General features: G+C 37.8%; 1 protein-coding gene across 1 annotated transcript in view; it reads left to right on the top strand.

The window, feature by feature from the left end:
- OPN3 (opsin 3) overlaps positions 1-23520 on the top strand; it is a gene marked incomplete at both ends in the record, with an annotated part of 59306 nt that overhangs the window by 19138 nt on the left and 16648 nt on the right. The window contains 2 exon segments of the mRNA XM_079722260.1: positions 23126-23439; positions 23443-23445. Coding sequence (XP_079578386.1) covers positions 23126-23439; positions 23443-23445 — 317 coding nt within the window.

The following is a 23520-nucleotide window of genomic DNA, read 5'->3' on the forward strand; positions in this document are numbered from 1 at the left end:
ACAGGGGCTTATCTAAGGGGTACATAGCAGGAAGGCCCTGGGAAGCAGGTGATAGGGCTGTTGGGGAGTCATATCAGGAACTTATGTTTGCTTGTGACTCTGCGGGCTGCTATCAGGGGCATGTGCTTGAATGAGGGGTTAGTGTTAGTTCAAAGTCCTCCAAGCCTCTTGTCCAAATAAAATAGATTTTGAGGCAGTAATACCATGGAGTAGCTTAGCTAAACTCTCAATACACTGCATATACCCCAGAACCATGTAGTTGAGTAAATGCCCCATTGAGTATCACTGCTGCTTCCAAAGCATTACTCCCTACTTTTCCTATAAAACTCTTTGCTCCATCAACACTCACCCAACAGTGAGGTCACAAACTTGAACTCAGGCTATCACAAGATGTGCAGGGCATATAGAGCTTATATGGCTCTTGCCTGTCTCATTTGCAGTCTTCTTTCTCCCTCCTGGATAATTCCCATATCAGTTTACAGTCTAGCCACTACCTCCAATTGTCCCTTGACTCATGGTTGTCGTTTTCTATTCTTTGTTTAAAGAGCCTATCTTCTGAATGTCTGTTACTTGCTACCTCCATATCCCCAATGAAATTTTTTGTTTTGTAAATTATTTAAAAGATTTTATAGAAAAGTGCAAAGGATAATATAATACATGTCTATGTACCACCCAAAGTGAGCAGAGGTTAATATTTCTATATTTATTTTAATCTATCTTTAAAGAATTGAAATATTACAGATAAAATTCACATCTATGTATTTCCTCTCTCTAGTCCATTCTACCTCTTCCCTTCCAGAGGTCACTGCAGACATGAAGTTAATGTGAATCCAAGCAATGCTTCAACCCTTTTGCTCATGATATATTTACCCATTTCCCCCTTTTGGTGGATGCTGGGTTAGTTCCTATAATACGATAAACAATGCCTCAAAGTATATCCTCATATATATCTCTTCCTATCCAATGTACAAGAGTTTCTCTAGGGCTGTGCTGTCCAATATGGTAACCACCAGCCACATGCCTCTTGGGCACTAGATATGTAGCTAGTCTACATTGAGATGTAAAATGCACACTGTATTTTAAAGACTTAGTATCAAAAAATTATATAAAATATTTCACTCATAATTTTATGTTTATTATAAGTTGAAATAATATTTTAAAGATGTTAAGTTAAATAAAATATATTATTAAAATTAATCTATCTGTTTCTTTTTACCTTTTAAAGTGTGTCTACTAGAAAAATTTAAATAACATATATGGCTCACATTACATTTCTACTGAACAGTACTATTTTGGAGTATATAAGTAAACCTAGAATTCTTGGGCCTGGTAAATGCTGGATAAGTTTTCAAATTGATTTTTTCAGTATCCTCAGTCTCATTCCTTTATATAAAGCCCTTCCATTTCCCCCAGTCTTGGTGATCTTTCCTCTCTCTAAGCACTTAGGTTTGTATGTCTCATTTGATAGTTCAAATACAAATTTTGTATTTTGGTTTGTCTTTTTATGTTGCCTTTTCCCTTTTACATCAGGGGGTCCCTGTATCTTGGGACTTTGCTTCCCCAGCACTAAGCTCAGGGCCCTACATGTTAGAGCCACTTAAATACTTCAGGAAGGTTTAGAGAGTCCTGTCATGGTCTACTTTAAGTTGTGATTTGTCCTGGATCAGTTTTATCTTATTTACGTAGAATATGTCTTAAGTTTCTTGTGCATCCAGGCTTCACTTTGCTCTCCATAATATGAGAAAATTCCTTAGGAAGTAACATTAGTCTTCAGGCTGATGAAACTGCTCACATCTCCCCAACAAGTTTCTCACTTACTAGTGGGTTCTGGAGTTTGGATAACTAGACCAGGGAGAACCTCACATGTACAAGGCCAATAAAGCTCCCTATTCAAATGACACCACCTTCAGACATTTTCTGACATGCTGCATCTGGTTCAATAAAACATGGCATTATGATAGCTAATTGGAATATAAGAAGCAGCAGAATTGCAAAAGTCAAGGGAATAGGTAGAGAAGAATAAAACTAGAAATGAGTAAAATATTATGAATATTAGATCTGTCGATATAAACTTGACAAGCTTCCCCTTCCTCAGAGCTGGAGCTTTGTGCATGACATAGCCTTTGGTGTCTCTGTGGAATACTGTTTTGTGAAATGTTAATTCAAAGGAATAGTTATGTTCAGTTTCTCTTAGGTGGGGGCAATTTACAAATTGCCCTGAGCAGCAGATAGGAATAAAGGCAAGCAAATTTTAGAGCCCAGAAAGACATTACTGGGAAGCTAAGGGATGTGAGAGTGTTGATGTAGAAAAATAGCTAAAGAATAAAAGACTGCAAACATAAAAGGCACGATAACAGCAGTTGAAGGGTATGTGCTATTTCCCTGCCTGGGGTGATCCTCAGTTATATCTGAAAAAGCATACATTATACTGGTCTCTCTGCTGTTGGCATGAGCCATATCTCATTATTCTCTATTTCCTAGAGATGTAGAAGAATTCTTAGGATGAAATATCCCTGATAATAATAGTAAATGAATCAAAAGACAGATAAGCAAAAAAATATAACATAAGAAAAGAAGAATGCTGGAGAGGGTGTGGAGAAAAGGGAAACCTCTTGCACTGTTGGTGGGAATGTAAACCAATACAGCTAATATGGAGTACAGTATGGCGGTTCCTTAAAAAACTAAAAATAGAACTACCATGCGACCCAGCAATCCCACTACTGGGCATATATCCTGAGAAAACCATAATTCAAAAAGAGTCATGTACCACAATGTTCGTTGCAACTCCATTTACAATAGCCAGGACATGGAAACAACCTTAGTGTCCATTGACAGATGAATGGATAAAGAAGATGTGGCACATATATACAATGGAATATTACTCAGCCATAAAAAGAAATGAAACTGAGTTATTTGTAGTGAAGTGGATGGACCTAGAGTCTGTCATATAGAGTGAAGTAAGTCAGAAAGAGAAAAACAAATACCGTAAGCTAACACATATATATGGAATCTAAAAAAATTAAAAAGGTCATGAAGAACCTAGGGGCAGGATGGGAATAAAGACACAGACCTACTAGAGAATGGACTTGAGGACACAGTGAGGAGGAAGGGTAAGCTGGGACAAAGTGAGAGTGGCATGCACATATATACACTACCAAATGTAAAACCGATAGCTAGTGGGAAGCAGCCGCATAGCACGGGGAGATCAGCTTGGTGCTCTGTGACCACCTAGAGGGGTGGGATAGGGAGGGTGGGAGGGAGGGAGATGCAAGAGGGAAGAGATATGGGAACTTATGTATATGTATAACTGATTCACTTTGTTATAAAGCAGAAACTAACACACCATTGTAAAGCAATTATACTCCAAAAAAGATGTTAAAAAAAGAAAACTTTAAACTGCTGAAGCCATATGATACATGTGAAAATCTCATTAAGAGAAGCATTCCATAGAACACTGAAGTCTGTGGATATATTTCCAATACTGTGCTATTGGTCGGACAAAGAGACAGATGGTGATGCTGTTTCTCTACTGCAAAGGATGGAGGTCATGATGGGAAGACTTCAGGAGCTGAAGAAGAAATGGGTAGTCTGCAGGGTTGGTGTCAAAGGGATGAGAGGGCCATCCCTCCATGCTGACTGACGTGGGTGCAGGTGACGCAATCGAAAGAGCTCTGCACTGCATCTCTTGGTGTGGGACTGAAATTGGAGAAGTCAGAGACTTCCACAGTGGTTTCTGGTGTTTCTCCATTGGTCATTAAGCCTGTGGAGGAAAACCTAGAAAATGAGCTAATAGCCATATAGGGAGTATATTAAAGGAGATTTGATTTTAATCTAGATCAACCATTCCTGAAGTCGGAATCATCAAGGCAGTCTCTTAAACATGCAAATTCTCAGGTTCTGTCCCAGGCCTACTAAAGCAGAATCTTCAAGGGCAGAGCCTCGGAATTGGCATTTTAAATAATCTCCCCAGGAAATTCATTTGTAGCTGTTTCAAAAGCTGGCATTTGGAATCACTATTCCTACCAAGGGAGAGAGACTTGCTGCTCAGATCTAGAGCGTTTTAAATTGAATATCAAAGAGGAGTCATATCCATGTGACCCCAATTTGACCATGTCGGGGAGAAGCTTGAAGCAGTAGAATCAGAATGGACCTGGGAATCAGTCCTGCTCTAACACCCACTAGCTTTGCTTTGTGGCCTTAGGCAAAATACTTAATATTTGTAAAGCTTGCCTTTCCCACCTCCAATTTTTCTTTAGCTCTTCTTCGTTTGACATTCTCAGCTCAGGATAACTAAGACTTTCATGATATTTTCTTATCTATCCAAATTGTCCCACACTAGTCAAGCTCAAGATGGGCTTTACTGTACATGATACCACTTCACAAATGTGTATTTTAAACTTCAAGCATTTTGTCCCAGCATTGTACTGCCCAGGATATAGCAATTATGTTTTTCTTCAACACATTCTGACAAGCTTCCTATCTTCTTTTCCCATTCTCCTTTTATGGTCCTGTGGTATCTCATATCACATTATTTAGTCGACTAGTTACTTGCACACACACACACAAACACACACATACATAATTATAATAGTGTGCTATATTCATTCTTGAGAGAAAAGGGACACTGGCTGTATTTTAATACTCTCCACTTGACTTAAAATGGAACCAGTGTGTTACCAGCTGCTCTAAAACCTAAACTCTGAGCTCCTGTGAGAGCTTTGTAAATTATAAATGACTAAATTAAGATTTAATTTTGTACCTCTGAGATGTCCTCATATTGTTAATTTGCTCTTCCAAGGTATCTCAGATTTTCTTCACTTGGTGCCAGGTTAGTAATCCAGGAAGGAACACTTAGAAATTAGAATTGTCATTGCAGACACGTGGTCACATGGCTATCCTATAATGTATTCATGAGTTGAATTTTTTTCCTAGAGTTAAAAAGACCTCAAGATTCTCTTCATCACAACCAACTCGCTTTATCAGATCTTTCCAGAGAGAATCCAAATAGAGCTCTGGACTAGCAGTCAGAAGACCTGGGTTCTCCTCCAAGCAAAACTTTACTAATCTTGTGAACTTAGGTTAGTCACTAATCTCAGCCCCTTTTCCCCACACTCTTATTCAATGGTGATAATGAGCCTTTTCTGCTTCACATGTCTATGAAGGTATGATGAGAAAAATATATGCAATGTACTTTGAAAAATATAAAATACCATATGAAATAAGGTGTAACAATTTATTATTGTGTTTGGAGAACAAGAGATGACAAATCTAATGAGAATACCATTTGACTTCCCATCATCCATAAAAATGAATATTTTACAGGGTCTTTTTAATAGTCAAAAATTAAATTGTGCTAAGTGGCAAATAGTGTTTCAAGCTGAAAAGGGAATTCCTTAGGGAAAAGTGCAGGAAGTTGGTTTGTTTTATTTCTCCTAACTTATATGTTGCTACTTTCCATTAGGAACATTTTTCCTTTTCATTGAATTTGGACTGTGACTATTTCTAAGCATAGGTGACAACCTTAGTGTTTGGTTAATTTACAGGGGTGACCATGGTTGCTCCAGGATTTTTATTCTTTATTTGAGAAGAAACATGGTATACATAACTTTTATCATCAATAAATATATGATAATACCTTGGTAACTATTCCAGGTGCCAAGGAAGATGTCAGGATACAAAAGACATGGTCCCTACCTATCAACACCTAAGGGTGTTGATAACTTGATTGCAGACGTGGGTATATATTGAATTGTACCAAAATATAGTAGGTAATAAACAGCAGCCATGAAGGTATAGTCTGTTTGTGTTGTGTATGAGCAGAGTGTAGCATGCACTAAGGAAGTTAGAAACGGTGAAAGAGAAAGGTGACCAGATAGTGGAAGAAATATGCAGAGTTCCTTGAAAGCAGAATGTTAAGCAAAGGGAGCTTTGCAGATCATTATGCTACAGAGAACCTTAAGATAATTATCTTAGCACAAGTTTCCCAAAATAGTGCCTAAGGCAAAGCATAAGGACTAATGATTTATTGGGGATATATTCCCAGGGTCTCAAGAATGAGAGAATAGAGGAAGAGGCATGGAAGAAAGGCAGTCAAATATGAAAAGATACAATGTCAAGCTGGCCACAGTTTCACAAAAAGAGCTGATTGCTTCATCTTGCAGGACATCTTTGGAGAGGCTGTATGAAACCCATGGAGTTAGAAGAGAGCGCAAGCAATTTAATTTCAGTCCTTCCTGTCTCCTGACTCATATTCATCCGAGTCTGCTCCATTATGTGTTAATGTCCCCTTGCTTCTGGGTTGGGTCAGCTGCGTCCAGGCAGCAGCTAGGGAAGCCAGAGTCTCTGTGGGTCCAGACTAGTGAGGGCAAAGATACAGGTTGGTACTGCAAGTAGGTCTATGGTGGTTACAGCAGTAGGAGCTGTATCTTGGTGACTGTAGTCATGGAACCACCATTGCTTTAAAGCAAGGCAAATGTTCAAGGCCCATGGTTAAGAGAGAGGCTTGTGAGCTGGTTCAAGGAGATGTAGGATGGCACATAAACTGAGTCCAGTCTCAAACTGGTATTTGGTGCACAAGAGGATGATAGAGGTTAGGCAAAGAAATAAAATCAATGAGGAAATCGGTCAGAACGATCAGCTGTGGGATGTGAGCCTGCACTAGAATAATGGGAGTGGTATGAAGCACAGAGATGAATATAGAAATATTTCAGAAGAAAAGCCTTCTGTTGGTGTTAAATGAAAATATGAGATAGGGGAAACACAAGAGTGAAAATTAAGCAAGTAAACATGTTCCTAAAGTGGGTCAGAGGCAAGGTCCTGCGAGCAGAACATTCTCTGTTACAGTTTTCTTGAGTACATTGTGGTGAATTATCATAAGATCTAGAATGCTGTGTTCAAGGAGTAATTTTGATTGAATGGTTAAAACTAAGTGTATGCCTCCCATTTTACCTGTGGTACCATACCCATTCTACAAGTGCAGTTGAATTAGGATTAAATGCACAACTGAGATATCAGAATATATCAGTGTTTCCATCTGACTGTTTTCCAGACTTTTGTCCCACCGTTGCTTGTGTTTGTCACTCTTCTGAATCTTAAGTAATATGACAGAGAAGTTACTATATATTCAAACTATTCTTTTTCACTGGACTTGTAGACTGGTCACAATGGGCATTTGTTGAGTCTCTTAGTGTAGTAATTATCCCATTTCCCCCATTGTGAGCTATTTTATTCAATGTCCTCCCCTGAGAAGCAGGAACATAAGCATGGAGTAAGTTCTAATGATGCCCTATCCAAAGATAGGGCACTCCTTTCCTTTCGTTATGGTGCATGGAGTTAAGCAATTACCGGGGGGGATGGGGGTGGGAACAAACCTTAAATTCAAATAACAGGCAAAGGAAACAGTCTAAAATTGGGTTATCTGTCCAAATGGGGCTGTAGGAAAACAAGGAGCCAAATTTGAAGCCAGAAAGGTCAGAGGCCGAGAAGTGATGATATTGAATGAATCAAAGACTTCAGGGCGGAGGAGCCTGGAATGATTTACAGGCTACTGTGCAGATGCCCAAGGTAGCCCAGGAGGAAGGGACACACACACAGAGAGTCCGCTGTGTTTTACCACCTGCATCAACGACTATTTCCCCCTGCCTCCCCTATTAAAAAAAAATCACTAGATTTAATGGGGAAAAAATGCACTCCCTTTTTCACTATATATGAAATACCACTATTCATGAAAGGGGGAATTTCCCTCCTCTACCTGACTCGAGTTGTTGTGGCTGGACTAACAATCAGGTTGACACAAAATGAATTAACAGAAGAAAAAGAAACAAATTTAATCATTTACATAGAGGTCTCATAGAAATGAGACCAAGGAGTGGCCCAAGCAGGCAGCTTTTTAGACAAAGAAACAAATTTGAGAGAAATTGAGAGGGCAAAGTTTTGGGGTGCCCAATAAAGTGAAAAATCTAAACACAGTTTGGTCTGGGGGTAGTAAATGAAAGAAGTAACAAGGTTTGTTTACACAGTCTTCTTGGCCTGAATTCCCTATCTCTGGTGACAAGGTATGCTTCTCCCTCTAGATGCAGGGAGCACACCTTTCACATGAGAGATTTATGTCCTGCTTTCAGGAAGACAAGGAGATGGTTAGAGTGTTCCTCTTGTGTTGGCCATTTCTTAAGTAACTTTAGTTCAAAATAATCAATGTGCCATTGAGGCACACTTTGGAGTGGCCCTTCCTGAACCCCAACACAGTGAAGGGTTGCACGAGTGAGGACAACTGAGACAATAATACAGACATTTAAACAGTGGGAAGCTAGTCCACAGACCACAGTCTGAGACTGCCGTGTTGAATCACTCTCTTCTGAGGAGTCCTTGGCCCTTTTGGTGAGGGTGCTCCCAGTTCTTAATGCATAGCAAGCATTTGGTGGCTACATGGCAGTCAAAAGTAAATCTTGGTTAAGGACTTCCCTGGTGGCGCAGTGGTTGAGAGTCCACCTGCCGATGCAGGGGACATGGGTTCGTGCCCCGGTCAGGGAAGATCCCACATACCGCAGAGCGGCTGGGCCCATGAGCCATGGCCGCTGAGCCTGTGTGTTTGCCCCATTTTATAGGTAGAGAATTTGAAACACAGACCACTGAGTGATTTGTTCAAAAATCACCAGAGAGGGCTTCCCTGGTGGCGCAGTGGTTGAGAGTCCGCCTGCCGATGCAGGGGATGTGTGTTCGTGCCCAGGTCCTGGAAGATCCCACATGCCGCGGAGCGGCTGGGCCCGTGGGCCATGGCCACTGAGCCTGCGCATCCGGGGCCTGTGCTCCGCAACGGGAGAGGCCACAACAGTGAGAGGCCCACGTAACGCAAAAAAAAAAAAAAAAAAAAAAAATCACCAGAGAATCCATGACGAAGTGCTTTATCCCCTAATCATCTTCTCTCCCAAATCTATCTCTCTCCAATTTCCTCTCCAGATCAACTATCCATCATTTGATTCTTCTTCATTCATTCCCACATCCAACAAAGATTCACATCCATAAAGTTTATGGACACTTCTCATCTCTTCTTCTTCAGTGTCACTGCATTAGTTCCGTCCCCCATCACTATGATTGTATTGCTCCAGTAGGTTTCTCAATTACCAGACTTGTCTCTCGCCCTAAGCCTTTTTCCATAATGCAGTCAGAAAGAACTTTCCATAAGGAAAATCAGCAAAAGCAAAACCAAAAGAAAATAAAACAAAATTCTCTAGACTTGTACAGTGGTAGAAGAGAACAACAACATTTTAATGGCTCCTCAGAGTCCTCAGGATACATTTCAAACTCCTCGCCTGATGTTGAAGAGTCTTCCTGGGAGAGTCCCTGCTCTTTCACTTCTCTCTTATTAGAACTCTTTTTCTACCATATTGAATTATTTGTAGGAACCCAAATAGTGTAAGTTCTGTCAGGTCTCCATGTGTTTACATAAACTATTCCCTCTTCCTGGAATACAATTGACAGTCCTTTCCCCCAGCCCCTCCTTATTTGCCTGGTTAAAAGGTATTCATATTCAAGATTCAGATCATGCCTGCTTCCCAGAGAAAAGTCTCCTGAATTGTATGTATATTCCTCCTCCTCCTATCACACTTGGAGTTTCTTCTTATACCGCCTTCAAGGAGCATGAGCTCCTTGAACGCATGAACTGTGTCATATTAACTTTATCTACCACATAGGAATTAACAGATCTGGGGCATGATTAAACAATACCTGTTCTAAGCACTTATTCTATTTAGTGTAAACTTGCTTACCCAGAGTCTAGGCCATTGAAGCTGTTCAATGTGGACATCTAGTGGCCAAAGAGGGAAAATGACTTGGTTCTCAGCCTTTGTACATATTATTAATAAACTCGTGTTTAAGCTCCAGAGTTCTACACACTCCTGTGCCTTCTGACAACTTTCTACCACTTAAAGCAATTTTGCTCCCAGGTACTCAACTATTAAATAATAATACTTTATATGCTACCACTTTACTAACTACATTTATATTCTCGCTTAATACACACACGCACACACACAAACACACACGATGAGATAGTGTTTTGGTAAAATTATTCCTATTTTACTGGTGAGCAAATTGAGGTTCAGAAATGTTAATTAATTTTCCCAGAGTCATGGTAGTTATGTATAGAAATTGGAATTGAATCCAGGACTTTGGCCTCAAAAATATTCCTCTATCATAGAATTTATCAAATTGTTTCATAATTATTTATTCCTCTGTTTATAATTTGTCTTTGTTTTTCCATTGCCTAGCACAGTGCCTGGCATATTGTGTGTGCATGATGTATGTTTGTTGATAAATGTTGTAAATAGTGCATAATCAAGTTATATCACAAAGAACCTTACTGGACTCAAACTGATGCACGGAGTTAACATTTGAATACCTCTTTTCATGTCCATGCTTTTGTATACACTATATCCTTGGCCTTGAAATATCCTCACCCTTGTCAGCTTGATAAACTCCCTCCCATGCATCAATTCAAATATTGTTTTCTCTTAAAATCTTCCCCAGTATTTCCCTTGACAAAGAGATAATTACTTCCTTTATTGCATTTTCCAGCTCCCCAGACACAGCTCAGTTTTAGCACTGATCACATTCTTATAATTATTTGTTTACATGTCTGTCTTCTCCTTCAGACTATGAGATCTTTGTCAGAATTGCAGGCAGAGGGAACAGCAATATCAAAGCAGCCAGTTTTTGTTTTGTTTGGTTTGGTTTTGGGTTTTTTTAAAATTTTTAATGAAATATCGTTGATTTATAATGTTGTGTTAGTATCAGGTATACAGCAAAGTGATTCGGTTATACATATATTATTTTTTCAGATTTTTTTCCCTTATAGGTTATTACAAAGTATTGAGCATAGTTCCCTGTGCTATTCAGTAGGTCCTAGTTGGTTATTTATTTTATATATAGCAGTATATATATATTAAACCCAAACTCCTAATTTATCCCTCCCCCCTTTTCCCCTTTGGTAACCATAAGTTTGTTTTCTATGTCTGTTGGTCTATTTCTGTTTTGTATGTACTTTCATTTGTATCATTTATTTAGATTCCACATATAAGTGATGTAATATGATAATTGTCCTCTGTCTGGCTTACTTCACTTAGTATGATAATTTCTAGGTCCATCCATGTTGCTACAAATGACATTATTTCATTATATTTTATGGCTTTGTAAATATGTACCACATCTTCCTTATACATTCATCTGTCGATGGACATTTAGGTTGCTTCCTTGTCTTGGAGATTGTAAATAGTGCTGCTATGAACATTGGGGTGCATGTATCTTTTCAAATTATGTTTTTCTCTAGATATATGCCAAGGAGTGGGATTGCTGGATCATATGTTAGTTCTATTTTTAGTTTTTTAAGGAACCTCCATACTGTTCTCCATAGTGGCTGCACCAACTTACATTCCCACCAACAGTGTAGGAGGGGTTTTTTCCTCCACATGCTCTCCAGCATTTATTATTTGTAGAATTTTTGCTGAGGGCCATTCTGCCTGGTGTGAGGTGATACCTCATAGTAGTAAGCAGTCTTGATAATATGACAATGAGATTAGATTTTATAATCTGTTATCTTCAAATTGGAGTATGCATATGGCTAAAGGAATATAAACTCTTTCCAATGGCTCTGCAAGGATAGGTTTATGAGAATCAGTTTCTAAATTCCCAGCTTCCATTTGTATTCTTCCTAGAAATCATACTTACTATCCAGGCACTCCCTTTTTCAATCAGCTTTCTCCCGCTTTACACAGAAAGGCAAGCTCCTAACCTTTCTCAGATAAACTTTAACTGTGGAGTATTAACAGCAGGGGGTGTGGCAGGAAATTTCAGGATGGCAAACAAAGGGACAATTTAAAATATTGATGAAGATCTTGATGAAGTGAATGACACTCAGGTGTTTCCAATTATTTGTTTTAATAAAACTGAATGGTAGTTGGTAAATCACTAAAAATAATTTTTGAAAATAAACACTGATTTTTGGCACATAAATTCAGAAGAGTTTAAGTAATTCAATATAGAAACATATTCTTAAAATTAATAAAAATTGACTATAACAAAACTTCCATTACCATCTGGATTTATATATGATCAAGAAATCTCACAACTTCAGAAACAAGAAAAATAAGAGGAGAATTTACCTTACATTATTTTAGCATGGGTAATAATAACCTATGGATATATATATTCTTTGCAGTGAGGGAAAGCTGTATTTATCATTTTGAGATATGTATTGGTAATTTTTTCTTTTTAATATTTAACAAAATATTTTGATCAATTGTATGCTAATATAAACTGTAGTGAAAATGTAATCTATAAAACAGATTTTCTTAACACTTAGAGGCTTACTATCCAGAAAATTTTAAAATCAATTTCCAAATATATTTTTGTTGAAAAAAAGAATAAGGGAAATAATTTAAAATCTTTCACCATACGAATATGTATTACACTGGAATAAAAATTTTAGGGGAGAAGAATATCAGAACTGCTGAAAAATCATCAACTGGAAGACACTAGAACTCACCAAAAAAGATACTCCACATCCAAAGTTTCAAAGGAGAAGCTGCATTGAGATGGTAGGAGGGGTACAATCACGATAAAATCAAATCCCATAACCACTAGGTGGGTGACTCACAAACTGGAGAACAGTTATACCACAGAAGTCCACCCACTGGAGTGAAGGTTCTGAGCCCCAAGTCAGAGTTCCCAAACTGAGCATCTGCAACAGAAGGAGGAATTCCCAGAAAATCAGACATTGAAGGCTAGTGGGATTTGATTGCAGGACTTTGACAGGACTGGGGGAAACAGAAACTTCACTCTTGGAGGGCACACACAAAGTAGTGTGCACACCAGGACCCAGGGGGAAGGAGCAGTGACCACATAGAAGACTGAGCCAGACCTACCAGCTAGTGTTGGAGGATATCCTGTAGAGGTGGGGGGGTGGCTGTGGCTCACTGCAGGGACAAGGACACTGGCAGCAGAAGTTCTGGGAAATATTCCTTGCCGTAAACCGTCCCGGAGTCGATCATTAGTCCCACCAAAGAGCCAGTAGTCTCCAGTGCTGAGTTGCTTCAGGCCAAACAACCAACAGGAAGAGAACTCAGCCTCACCCATCAGCAGGCAAGTGGATTAAAGTTTTACTGAGCTCTGCCCACCAGACCAACAAACAACTAGACCCACCACCAGTCGCTCCCATCAGGAAGCTTGCACAAGCCTCTTAGATAGCCTCATCCACCAGAGGACAGAGAGCAGAAGCAAGAAGAACTGCAATCCTGCAGCCTGTGGAACAAAAACCACATTCACAGAAAGACAGACGAAATGAAAAGGCAGAGGACTATGTACCAGTTGAAGCAATAAGATAAAACCCCAGAAAAACAGCTAAATGAAATGGAGACAGGCAAACTTCCAGAAAAAGAATTCAGAATAATGATAGTGAAGATGATCCAGGAACTTGGAAAAAGAATGGACGCAAATATCAAGAAGATGTAAGAAATGTTTAACAAAGACCTAGAAGAATTAACAAACAAACAAACAAACAGAGATGAACAATTTAATAACTGAAATGAAAAATACACTAGAAGGAATCAATAGGAGAACAGCTGAGGCAGAAAACAGATAAGTGACCTGGAAGACAGAATGGAGGGAAATCAATGCTGCAGAACAGAATAAACAAAAAAGCATGAAAAGAAATGAAGACAGCCTAAGAGACCTCTGGTGTAACATTAAATGCACCAACATTCACATTATAGAGGTTACAGAAGGAGAAGAGACAGAGAAAGGACTAGAGAGAATATTTGAAGAGATTATAGTCGAAAACATCCCAAACATGGGAAAGGAAATATCCACCAAAGTCCAGGAAGTGCAGAGAGTACCAGGCAGGATAAACCCAAGGAGAAACATGCCAAGACACATAGCAATCAAATTGACAAACATTAAAGAAAAAGAAAAATTATTAAAAGCAACAAGGGAAAAATGACAAATAACATACAAGGGAACACCCATAAGGTTAACAGCTGATTTCTCAGCAGAAAATCTACAAGCCAGAAGGGAGAAGAATGACATATTTAAAGAGATGAAAGGGAAGAACCTACAACCAAGATGACTCTACTTGGCAAGGATCTCATTCAGTTTCAACAGAGAAATTAAAAACTTTACAGACAATCAAAAGCCAAGAGAATTCAGCACCACGAAACCAGCTCTACAACAAATGCTAAAGGAACTTCTCTAAGTGGAAAACACAAGAGAAGGAAAAGACCTACAATAACAAACCCAGAACAATTAAGAAAATGGTAATAAGAACATACATATCAATAAATACCTTAAATGTGAACGGATTAGATGCTCCAACCAAAAGACACAGGCTTGCTGAGTGGATACAAAAATACGACCCATATATATGCTGCATACAAAAGACCCATTTCAGACTTAGGGACACATACAGACTGAAAGTGAGGGGATGGGAAAAGATATTCCATGCAAATGCAAATCAAAAGAAAGCTGGAGTAGCAATACTCATATCAGATAAAATAGACTTTAAAATAAAGAATGTTACAAGAGACAAGGAAGGACCCTACATAATGATAAAGGGATCAATCCAAGAAGATGTAGCAATTATAAATATGTATGCACCCAACGTAGGAGAACCTCAATACATAAGGCAAATGCTAACAGCTATAAAAAAGGAAATCAACAGTAACACAATAATAGTGGGGGACTTTAACACCTCACTTACACCAATGGACAGATCATCCAAACAGAAAATTAATAAGGAAACACAACGTTTAAAAGACACAATAGACCAGATAGATTTAATTGATATTTATAGGACATTCCATCCGAAAACAGCAGATTACACTTTCTTCTCAGGTGCACATGGAACATTCTCCAGGATAGATAATATCTTGGGTCACAAATCAAGCCTCAGGGAATTTAAGAAAATTAAAATCGTATCAAGCATCTTTTCCAACCACAACACTATAAGACTAGATATCAATTACAGGAAAAAAATGTAAAAAACACAAACACATGGAGGCTAAGCAATATGTCACTAAATAACCAAAAGATCACTGAAGATATCAAAGAGGAAATCAAACAATACCTAGAAACAAATGACAATGAAAACACGATGATACAAAATTTATGGGATGCAGCAAAAGTAGTTCTAAGAAGAAAGTTTATAGCAATACAATCTTACTGCAAGAAATAAGAAAAATCTCAAATAAACAATCTAAACTTACACCTAAAGGAACTAGAGAAAGAAGAACAAACAAAACCCAAAGTTAGTAGAAGGAAAGAAACCATAAAGATCAGAGCTGAAATAATGAAATAGAAACAAATAAAGCAATAAAAAAAGAACAATAAAACCAAAGGCTGGTTCTTTGAGAAGGTAAACAAAACTGGTAAACCTTTAGCCAGACTCATCAAGAAAAAGAGGGAGAGAACTCAGATCAATAAAACTATAAATGAAAAAGGAGGTACAATGGACACCACAGAAATGCAAAGCACCATAAGAGACTACTACAAGTAACTTTATGCCAGTAAAATGGACAACCTGGAAGAAATGGACAAACTCTTAGAAAGGTATAACCTTCCCAGACTGAACCAGAAAGAAATAGACAATATGAACAGACCAATCGCAAGTAATGAAATTGAAACTGGGATTAAAAATCTTCCAACAAACAAAAGTCCAGGACCAGATGGCTTCACAGGTGAATTCTATAACATTTAGAGAAACACTAACACCCATCTTTCTCAAACTCTTCCAAAAAATTGCAGAGGAAGGAATGCTCCCAAACTCATTCTGCGAGACCACCATCACCCTGATACCAAAACCTAACAAAGATATTACGAAAAGAAAATTACAGACCAATATCACTGATGAATGAAATGCAAAAATCCTCAACAAAATACTAGCAAACAGAATCCAACAACACATTAAAAGGCTCATACACCATGATCAGTGGGATTTAACCAGGTATGCAAGGATTCTTCAATATACACAAATCAATCAATGTGATACACCATATTAACAAATTGAAGGATAAAAACCATATGATCATCTCAATAGATGCAGAAAAGACTTTTGATAAAATTCAACACTGATTTATGATAAAAATTCTCCAGAAAGTGGGCATAGAGGCAACCCACCTCAACATAATAAAGACCATATATGACAAACCCACAGGAAACATCATTCTCAATGGTGAAAAACTGAAAGCATTTCCTCTAAAATGAGGAAGAAGACAGGATGTCCACTCTTGCCACTATTATTCAGCATAGTTTTGGAAGTTTTAGCCACAGCAATCAGAGAAGAAAAAGAAATAAAAGAATACAAATTGGAAAAGAAAAAGTATAACTTTCACTGTTTGCAGATGACATGATACTGTACATAGATAACCCAAAAGATGCCACTAGAAAACTGTTAGAGCTAATCAATGAATTTGGTAATGTTGCAGGATACAAAATTAATGCACATAAATCTCTTTCATTCCTACACACTAATAATGAAAGATCAGAAAGACAAATTAAGGGAACAATCCTATTCACCATTGCAAAAAAAAGAATAAAATACCTAGGAATAAACCTACCTAAGGAGGCAAAATACCTGTACTCAGAAAACTATAAGACACTGATTAAAGAAATCAAAGATGACACAAACAGATGGAGAGATATACCATGTTCTTGGATTGGAGGAATCAGTATTGTGAAAATGACTATACTACCTAAAGAAATCTGCAGATTCAAATTACTAATGGCATTTTTTACAGAACTAGAACAAAAAAATCTTAAAATTTGTATGGAGATACAAAAGACCCCGAATAGCCACAGCAATCTTGAGGGGAAAAAAAACGGAGCTGGAGGAATCAGAGTCCCTGACTTCAGACTATACTACAAAGCTACAATAATCAAGACAATATGGTACTGGCACAAAAACAGAAATATAGATCAATGGAACAGGATTGAAAGCACAGAGATAAACCCATGCACCTATGGTCAACTAATCTATGAAAAAGGAGGCAAGGATATACAATGGAGAAAAGCAGGCTCTTCAACAAGTGGTGATGGGTAAACTGGACAGCTACATGTAAAAGAATGAAATTAGAACATTCCCTAAAACCATACACAAAAATAAACTCAAAAGGGATTAAAGACCTAAATGTAAGACCAGGCACTATTAAACTCTTAGAGGAAAACATGGGAAGGACACTCTTTGACATAAATCCCAGCAAGATCATTTTTGACCCACCTCCTAGAGTAATGGAAATAAAAACAAAAATAAAAATTTGGACCTAATGAAACTTAAAGACTTTTGCACAACAAAGAAAGTATAAACAAGATGAAAGACAAACCTCAGAATGGGAAAAAATATTTGCAAATGAATAAATGGACAAAGGATTAATCTCCAATATATATAAACAGCTCATGAAGCTCAATATCAAAAAAACACACAACCCAATACAAAAATGGGCAAAAGACCTAAATAGACATTTATTCAAAGAGTACATACAGATGGCCATGAGGCACATGAAAAGATGCTCAACATCACTAATTATTAGAGAAAATAAAATCAAAACTACAATGGGGTATCACCTCACACTGGTTAGAATGGGCATCATCAGAAAATCTACAAACAACAGATTCTGGAGACGGTGTGGAGAAAAGGGAACCCTCTTTCACTGTTGGTGGGAATGTAAATTGATAGAGCCACTATGGAGAACAGTATGGAGGTCCCTTAAAAAACTAAAAATAGAACTACCATATGACCCAATAATCCCACTGTTGTGCATATACCCAGTGAAAACCATAATTCAAAAAGACACATTCACCCCAATGTTCATTGCAGCACCATTTACAATAGCCAGGTCATGGAAGCAACCTAAATGCCCATCGACAGATGAATGGATAAAGAAGGTTTGGTACATATTTACAATGGAATATTACTCAGCCATAAAAATAATTGAAAATGGGTCATTTGTAGAGACGTGGATGGACCTAGAGACTGTCATACAGAGTGAAGTAAGTCAGAAAGAGAAAAACTAACATGGTATATTAACACATATATGTGGAATCTAGAAAAATAGTACAGATGAACCTGTTTGCAAGGCAGAAATGAGACACAGATATAGAGAACAAATATAAGGACACCAAGGGGGAAAAGTGGGGTGGGGAGTGGTGGTGGTGGGGGGATGAATTGGCAGATTGGGATTGACATATATACTCTAACATGTATAAAATAGATAACTAGTAAGAACCTGCTGTATAAAAAAAATAAAATTAAAATAAATAAATTGCTATAAAAATTTTTTAGGGGAAAAGCAGAAGGGAAATATTAGTTTAAATGATTGATCATCTACATGTGTGGGTTTTTGTGCATAGACATGTAAGTATATATATGCAAATATAGATACAAATATGTTTATGGAATTACTAACATTTATGAATCATTTGATATATTTAAAGAGTAAAGTAATATATTTTTCAGTGTTTATGTTACTGAGTCCAAGCTCCTACTGCTCACCGCACAACAGACCAATAAATCGAGAGATGAGTTGTTGGGACAAGAAATAGTGACTTTATTTGAAAGCCAGCAGACTGAGAAGATGGTGGACTTGTGTCCCAAAGAACCATCTTGCCTGAGTTAGAATTCAGGCTTCTTTTATACTAAAAGGGGAGGGAGTAAAGTCAAACCTTTCCTGGTTCCATTCAGTCTCTGGAGGGGATGTGTTAATTTCTTCCTTCCTGCAGTCATTCACAGGTAGGCCTAGTCAGGATGTTTCCTGTGAGCTAAACAAAGTTATGTTAGTTTAATGCTCATTACCTGGGAGTCAGTGTTCCCAGAGATGGGTCATTATGTATTGTTTAAGTTTATAGGCAATATCCCTTTAGTGATAAACTTGTAATAGAATACAAAACATTCTTCTCTATTAAAATTATATTTACATTGCATGACTCTTTAAACTTAAGGTGAAAAAAATTTAAATATTTCTCTTTAAAAATGTGAGAGTATACATAGTTTCTCAAAATTCTATTACGAAAAACACTAGAAAAAAAATTGAAGACCCCTGCTGTGGACCACAGACAGCCACAGAAGGCATGGTCAGATGTGTACAAGCCTGGTAATGACTAACATTTCTACCTCTCCACATGTCTGGAGTCGTAGAGGTTCTTACACGAATTCAAAGAGGATTGCTTTACCTTTGTAGAAGTTCTCCTTCCAGTCAGAAATGCCCTCCCTGATACTTTGTTTCTTAACACCTAGTCCATCTTTTCAGACCCAACTTAACTTTTACCTCTTCATGAAGCCATCCCCCAAAAACAATCCAGTGGGATTTCATTTTTCTGGCTTTTTGTTGCACAATAAACTTAACATATGATTACGTATCATCTTACATTGCCCATCTTACATTGTCCTTAAATGTTGCATAAGAGTTAGTCTTGGCTTTATATGCATATTGTAGTCCCCTTGAAGGTAGGGACCACATGTCTCTGATTTCTCCTACAAGACCTACTCAGAAGAGTAAGAGGCACTTAATGCATACATGATCAATTCACAGCTTTATAGGGGGAGCAGGGACATCACACTAGCCCTATAGAAGTTGTGGGGTAATAGAAGTTGCCCTGTAGTACAATAGGTTGTGTAACAACAAAATCGAGTTTTGAAGTCAGCCCCGGGTTCTCAAAACTGTCTCCACCATCTCTTACCCTTTGGAGCCACGGACCTCTTTTTCCAAAACAAAGGAATACCATACATACAGTGATTACCATGGGGCTTGACACATAACTGATACCCAGTTTGCAACAGTCATCTTCCCCTTTCCTGCCCATAGTGTCATCTGGAATAGAGAATTAAGTTTAACATCAGTTTAAAAGTACATGTAACATAGTTGTAAGACTATCCATGCATTTTCATCCTCCTGGGGTGTGATCTGGGAATGAATTAGAATATAGAAAGTAATTTGGACTCAGGATTGAAATTCGCTAGTAAAAAAAAAAGAGGCTGACATATATTTTACAACAAAGGGATGTAGTTTAGGTCAGTTCAAATGGGTCACCGTCCAAGACTAAGTCAGTGTGACTAGGCCTGCTACTTATATATACCCGTGCTGTTGGGAGGGCCTGAGGAATGCAAGGCTTGCTCTTTCTAGGTCTGTACTAACTGGTCATGGTACTGAATAATAGCAACTGAATTCAGGACTTGAAGCCCATTGTGCTTGCTAAGACACAGTTATGTTCAAAAAATATATTATATTTTTTAAATTTCTTATTGCTTTGAACTAAATAATAAGAAGGGAAAATTCAGTAAACTCCTGTGTTCTGACATCACAATGTTGGCTCCCTATTTCAGCTCTGAGCACAATGAGGTTTTTCCTGACACACTGTCCACCTTTCCCTTTATGCCCTCTCCTGCCTCACCTCACATTATTCTCTATCTCTGCACCGTCTCGTCCCTTCATAGCACTTCACTAATTTACTTGTTTTGCTTTTTGGTTTGTTATTATCTCTTCTCTTTTACCCACTGGACTGTAATAAGTTCCACAAAACATTTGTTTCACTCACCACTTCACATCAATTTTCTAGCGCCGTGATTGACATATGCAGTTAATGAATAAATGAATGAATATATGAAAGTTACAATTATACCAGTTTATTGTTTTAACCATAAAAGCACATTTATTGATCTGTAAGGTATACTGAGATTTGCTAACCTACAACATAATTATTTGCAACAAGTTTCCTTGACTGTAAAGAATTAAATCATACTCAAGGTAAATTAACTGAAATTGAAGGTCAAACTAAGTTTTAATATTTAAAGGCAAGTATATAATTAAATGTCGTTATATTTAATAAGAAATTTCATAAATTAAATAAAACCAACAGTATTTTATTAGTGTCAATTTATTATGTCACTCTCTAGATTTTTAGTTTTTCTTCTATGAATATACTCAGTTAAAGATAATATCAGTCTTTCAGTAATAAATGTAGTAAGGTGAAAATAGCTTGCTAGCTCTGAAGACAACATATCTAACTTGATATTTTTCTTGTCTCCAGAATTTCTTATTATATTTAAATTTAAATCCATTATTTGCTATTATATCACTATTTTCTGAAGTATTTCCTTCTACCATATGCCAAAACTTAATCTTCCAGTCACTTACGTATTTACTAAATACTCACTCATTTATTCAATGAGCATTTATTTAGCACATGTATCAGACACTGGGAATAATATTGTCCCTGTAACAAAAAATTTGTCATGATATAAATGAATATTAACTCCTTTCTGCCAATTGATTTCTAAGTCTAGGAACTCTTCACTTCACACTTTTATAATTGTAGAGTTATAAAACTTTGTAATGTGAAGGGATTTTCAACTTTATAAAAACAATAATAAAACTGGGGTCTAAAGAGATGTTATGAATTGCCCAAAGTTAGAAAGCTACTTAGTTGGGGGCTGGGACTCACTCCCAGACCCCTTGAAAACCTATCCCCCACACTCCTACCCATTCTCATGACACGAGTTTTACTTTCATTCTCCAACAGAGTCACTTTTCCTAGAACCACTCTTGATTCACTCATTTGACAAATTTTTATGCCAGTGTATTCTAGGGATCTCACAATTTCATTTTCTCCCCATATCTACTCATACAATTTGTAGTAGTTTTTATCTCCATTAACTACTCATTACTCATCAGACAGGTTAGAAATCTCCAAGTAATTCCTGACTCCTTTCTCCTCCTCCCTCTTCACATTCAAGAAGCTGAAGGATTCTGTTGATATTAATTGCTAAATGTCTCTGGAATACAGACTTCACTTTTCATATCTATAAAGGTATCCTAATTCAGGCTCCATCATATCTTGCCTGGACTATTGCAATAGCCTGCAAGATGGTCTCCATGCACTGGACTGTGTTTCCAGTGACTGTCCTTTCAGAGAAAAAGAAAGGAGGAGGAAAAGGAGAACTTAACCATTGTCACTTCTATGCTTAAAAAGCATGACAGTGTAATGGATTTATAATTTACTATTTTGAACAGGAAAAGGTTAAAAAGGAAAAGAAAAATTGGAACAAACAAAAAAACTTTAGCAAGAAATTAGAAGTCTTTCTTACTATGGCCTCATCTGCTCTTTCTGCCCTTACCTTTCTTTTATATCCTCTGAGCCCCAGTGTCTTTGAATCCTCCTCATTTTTAGACCATTTTGTGTCCTTTAATGCCTCCATATTTCAGTGCATAATTCTTCATTCTTCTGGAATGTGCTTCTCTTGCCTTGTTCACAGTGCCTTTTTCTAGGATCCCCACAATATATTATATCAGAATTGTAACCTTTATATCCTGTATGGTTTTACAGTTGTTTAACCCATCTGCCTCCCTTGCAGACATCTGGAGTTCTGAGTCTCCATCATCATTGAACCTCCAGTGTCGGCAAAGTGCCCAGCACACAGCAGGTGCTCAATAGGAGCTTATTAAGTGAATAAATTGCTCTCTTGGGAGAGGCAGAGAAATAAATAAATAATCTTGTTAAAGCCTATTTGTTGCAAAATAAAAGTATGGATGAAGACACGGGAGCACAGAAGACTTCCATCTCTGTCAGCAGTCTTGCATGTGAAAGTTCATAGGCTGACACTGCTAGTAGGTAGGTTAGGACAGCTCTTGTGTAATTTTACCATCACTTTGGTCAGTTCACATGTGTGGAACCCACTTTGACTTTATCTCTGTAGCTGAGTCAGATACCTGAGAGAAGTCAAAACCAAAAGAGACTTTTTTTTAGTGACTCTTCCTGAACTGCTCTAGAGTTTCTCTTTGGCAGAAAATTTAACACAGCAGCTGTACCATTGGGCTAGAACTGATTTTAGAGCTTTTATTTTTGTCCTGCTATAACTCACAAGCCATTTTCCATTCCACAATTTCTTGTATGAGTAAATATGTTTCCAACTGAGTTTCCTGGGGACTATGAGGCATTATCTCTATTAAGATATTTTGGCTTTTAGAGCACCTTGTTGGTTCCAGATACTCTGTAAGGTATTGCCAGCAGAGAATGTATTGCTCTGTTCTGCCTGTCTTCTCCCACAACCCCACAGTGCCATGCTATGCTGTCCCACTTTCTCTTCTTGCAGGTATTGTTTCCATTATCACCCTAACTATGCTGGCCTGTGAACGTTATATTGGCATGATCCATAACAGAGTGATGAGTTTTTCCTGGGCCTGGAGGGCCATTACCTACATCTGGCTATACTCACTGGTGTGGTCAGGAGCACCTCTCCTGGGCTGGCACAGGTACATCCTGGACGTGCATGCACTAGGCCGTGCTGTGGCTTGGAAATCCAAGGACGCCAGCAACTCCTCCTTTGTGCTTTTCTTATTTCTTGGCTGCATGGTGGTAGCTGTGGGTGTCATTGCTCATTGCTATGGCCATATTTTGTATTCCATTTGAAAGGTGAGTTGAAGACTATGAATGCCCCTCCTCCAAACTGTGCAGGGTAGAAAATTTTCTGTGAAAGAAAATCATACT

Source organism: Hyperoodon ampullatus (genome assembly GCF_949752795.1).
Source record: "Hyperoodon ampullatus genome assembly, chromosome: 2".
Lineage (NCBI taxonomy): Eukaryota > Metazoa > Chordata > Mammalia > Artiodactyla > Ziphiidae > Hyperoodon > Hyperoodon ampullatus.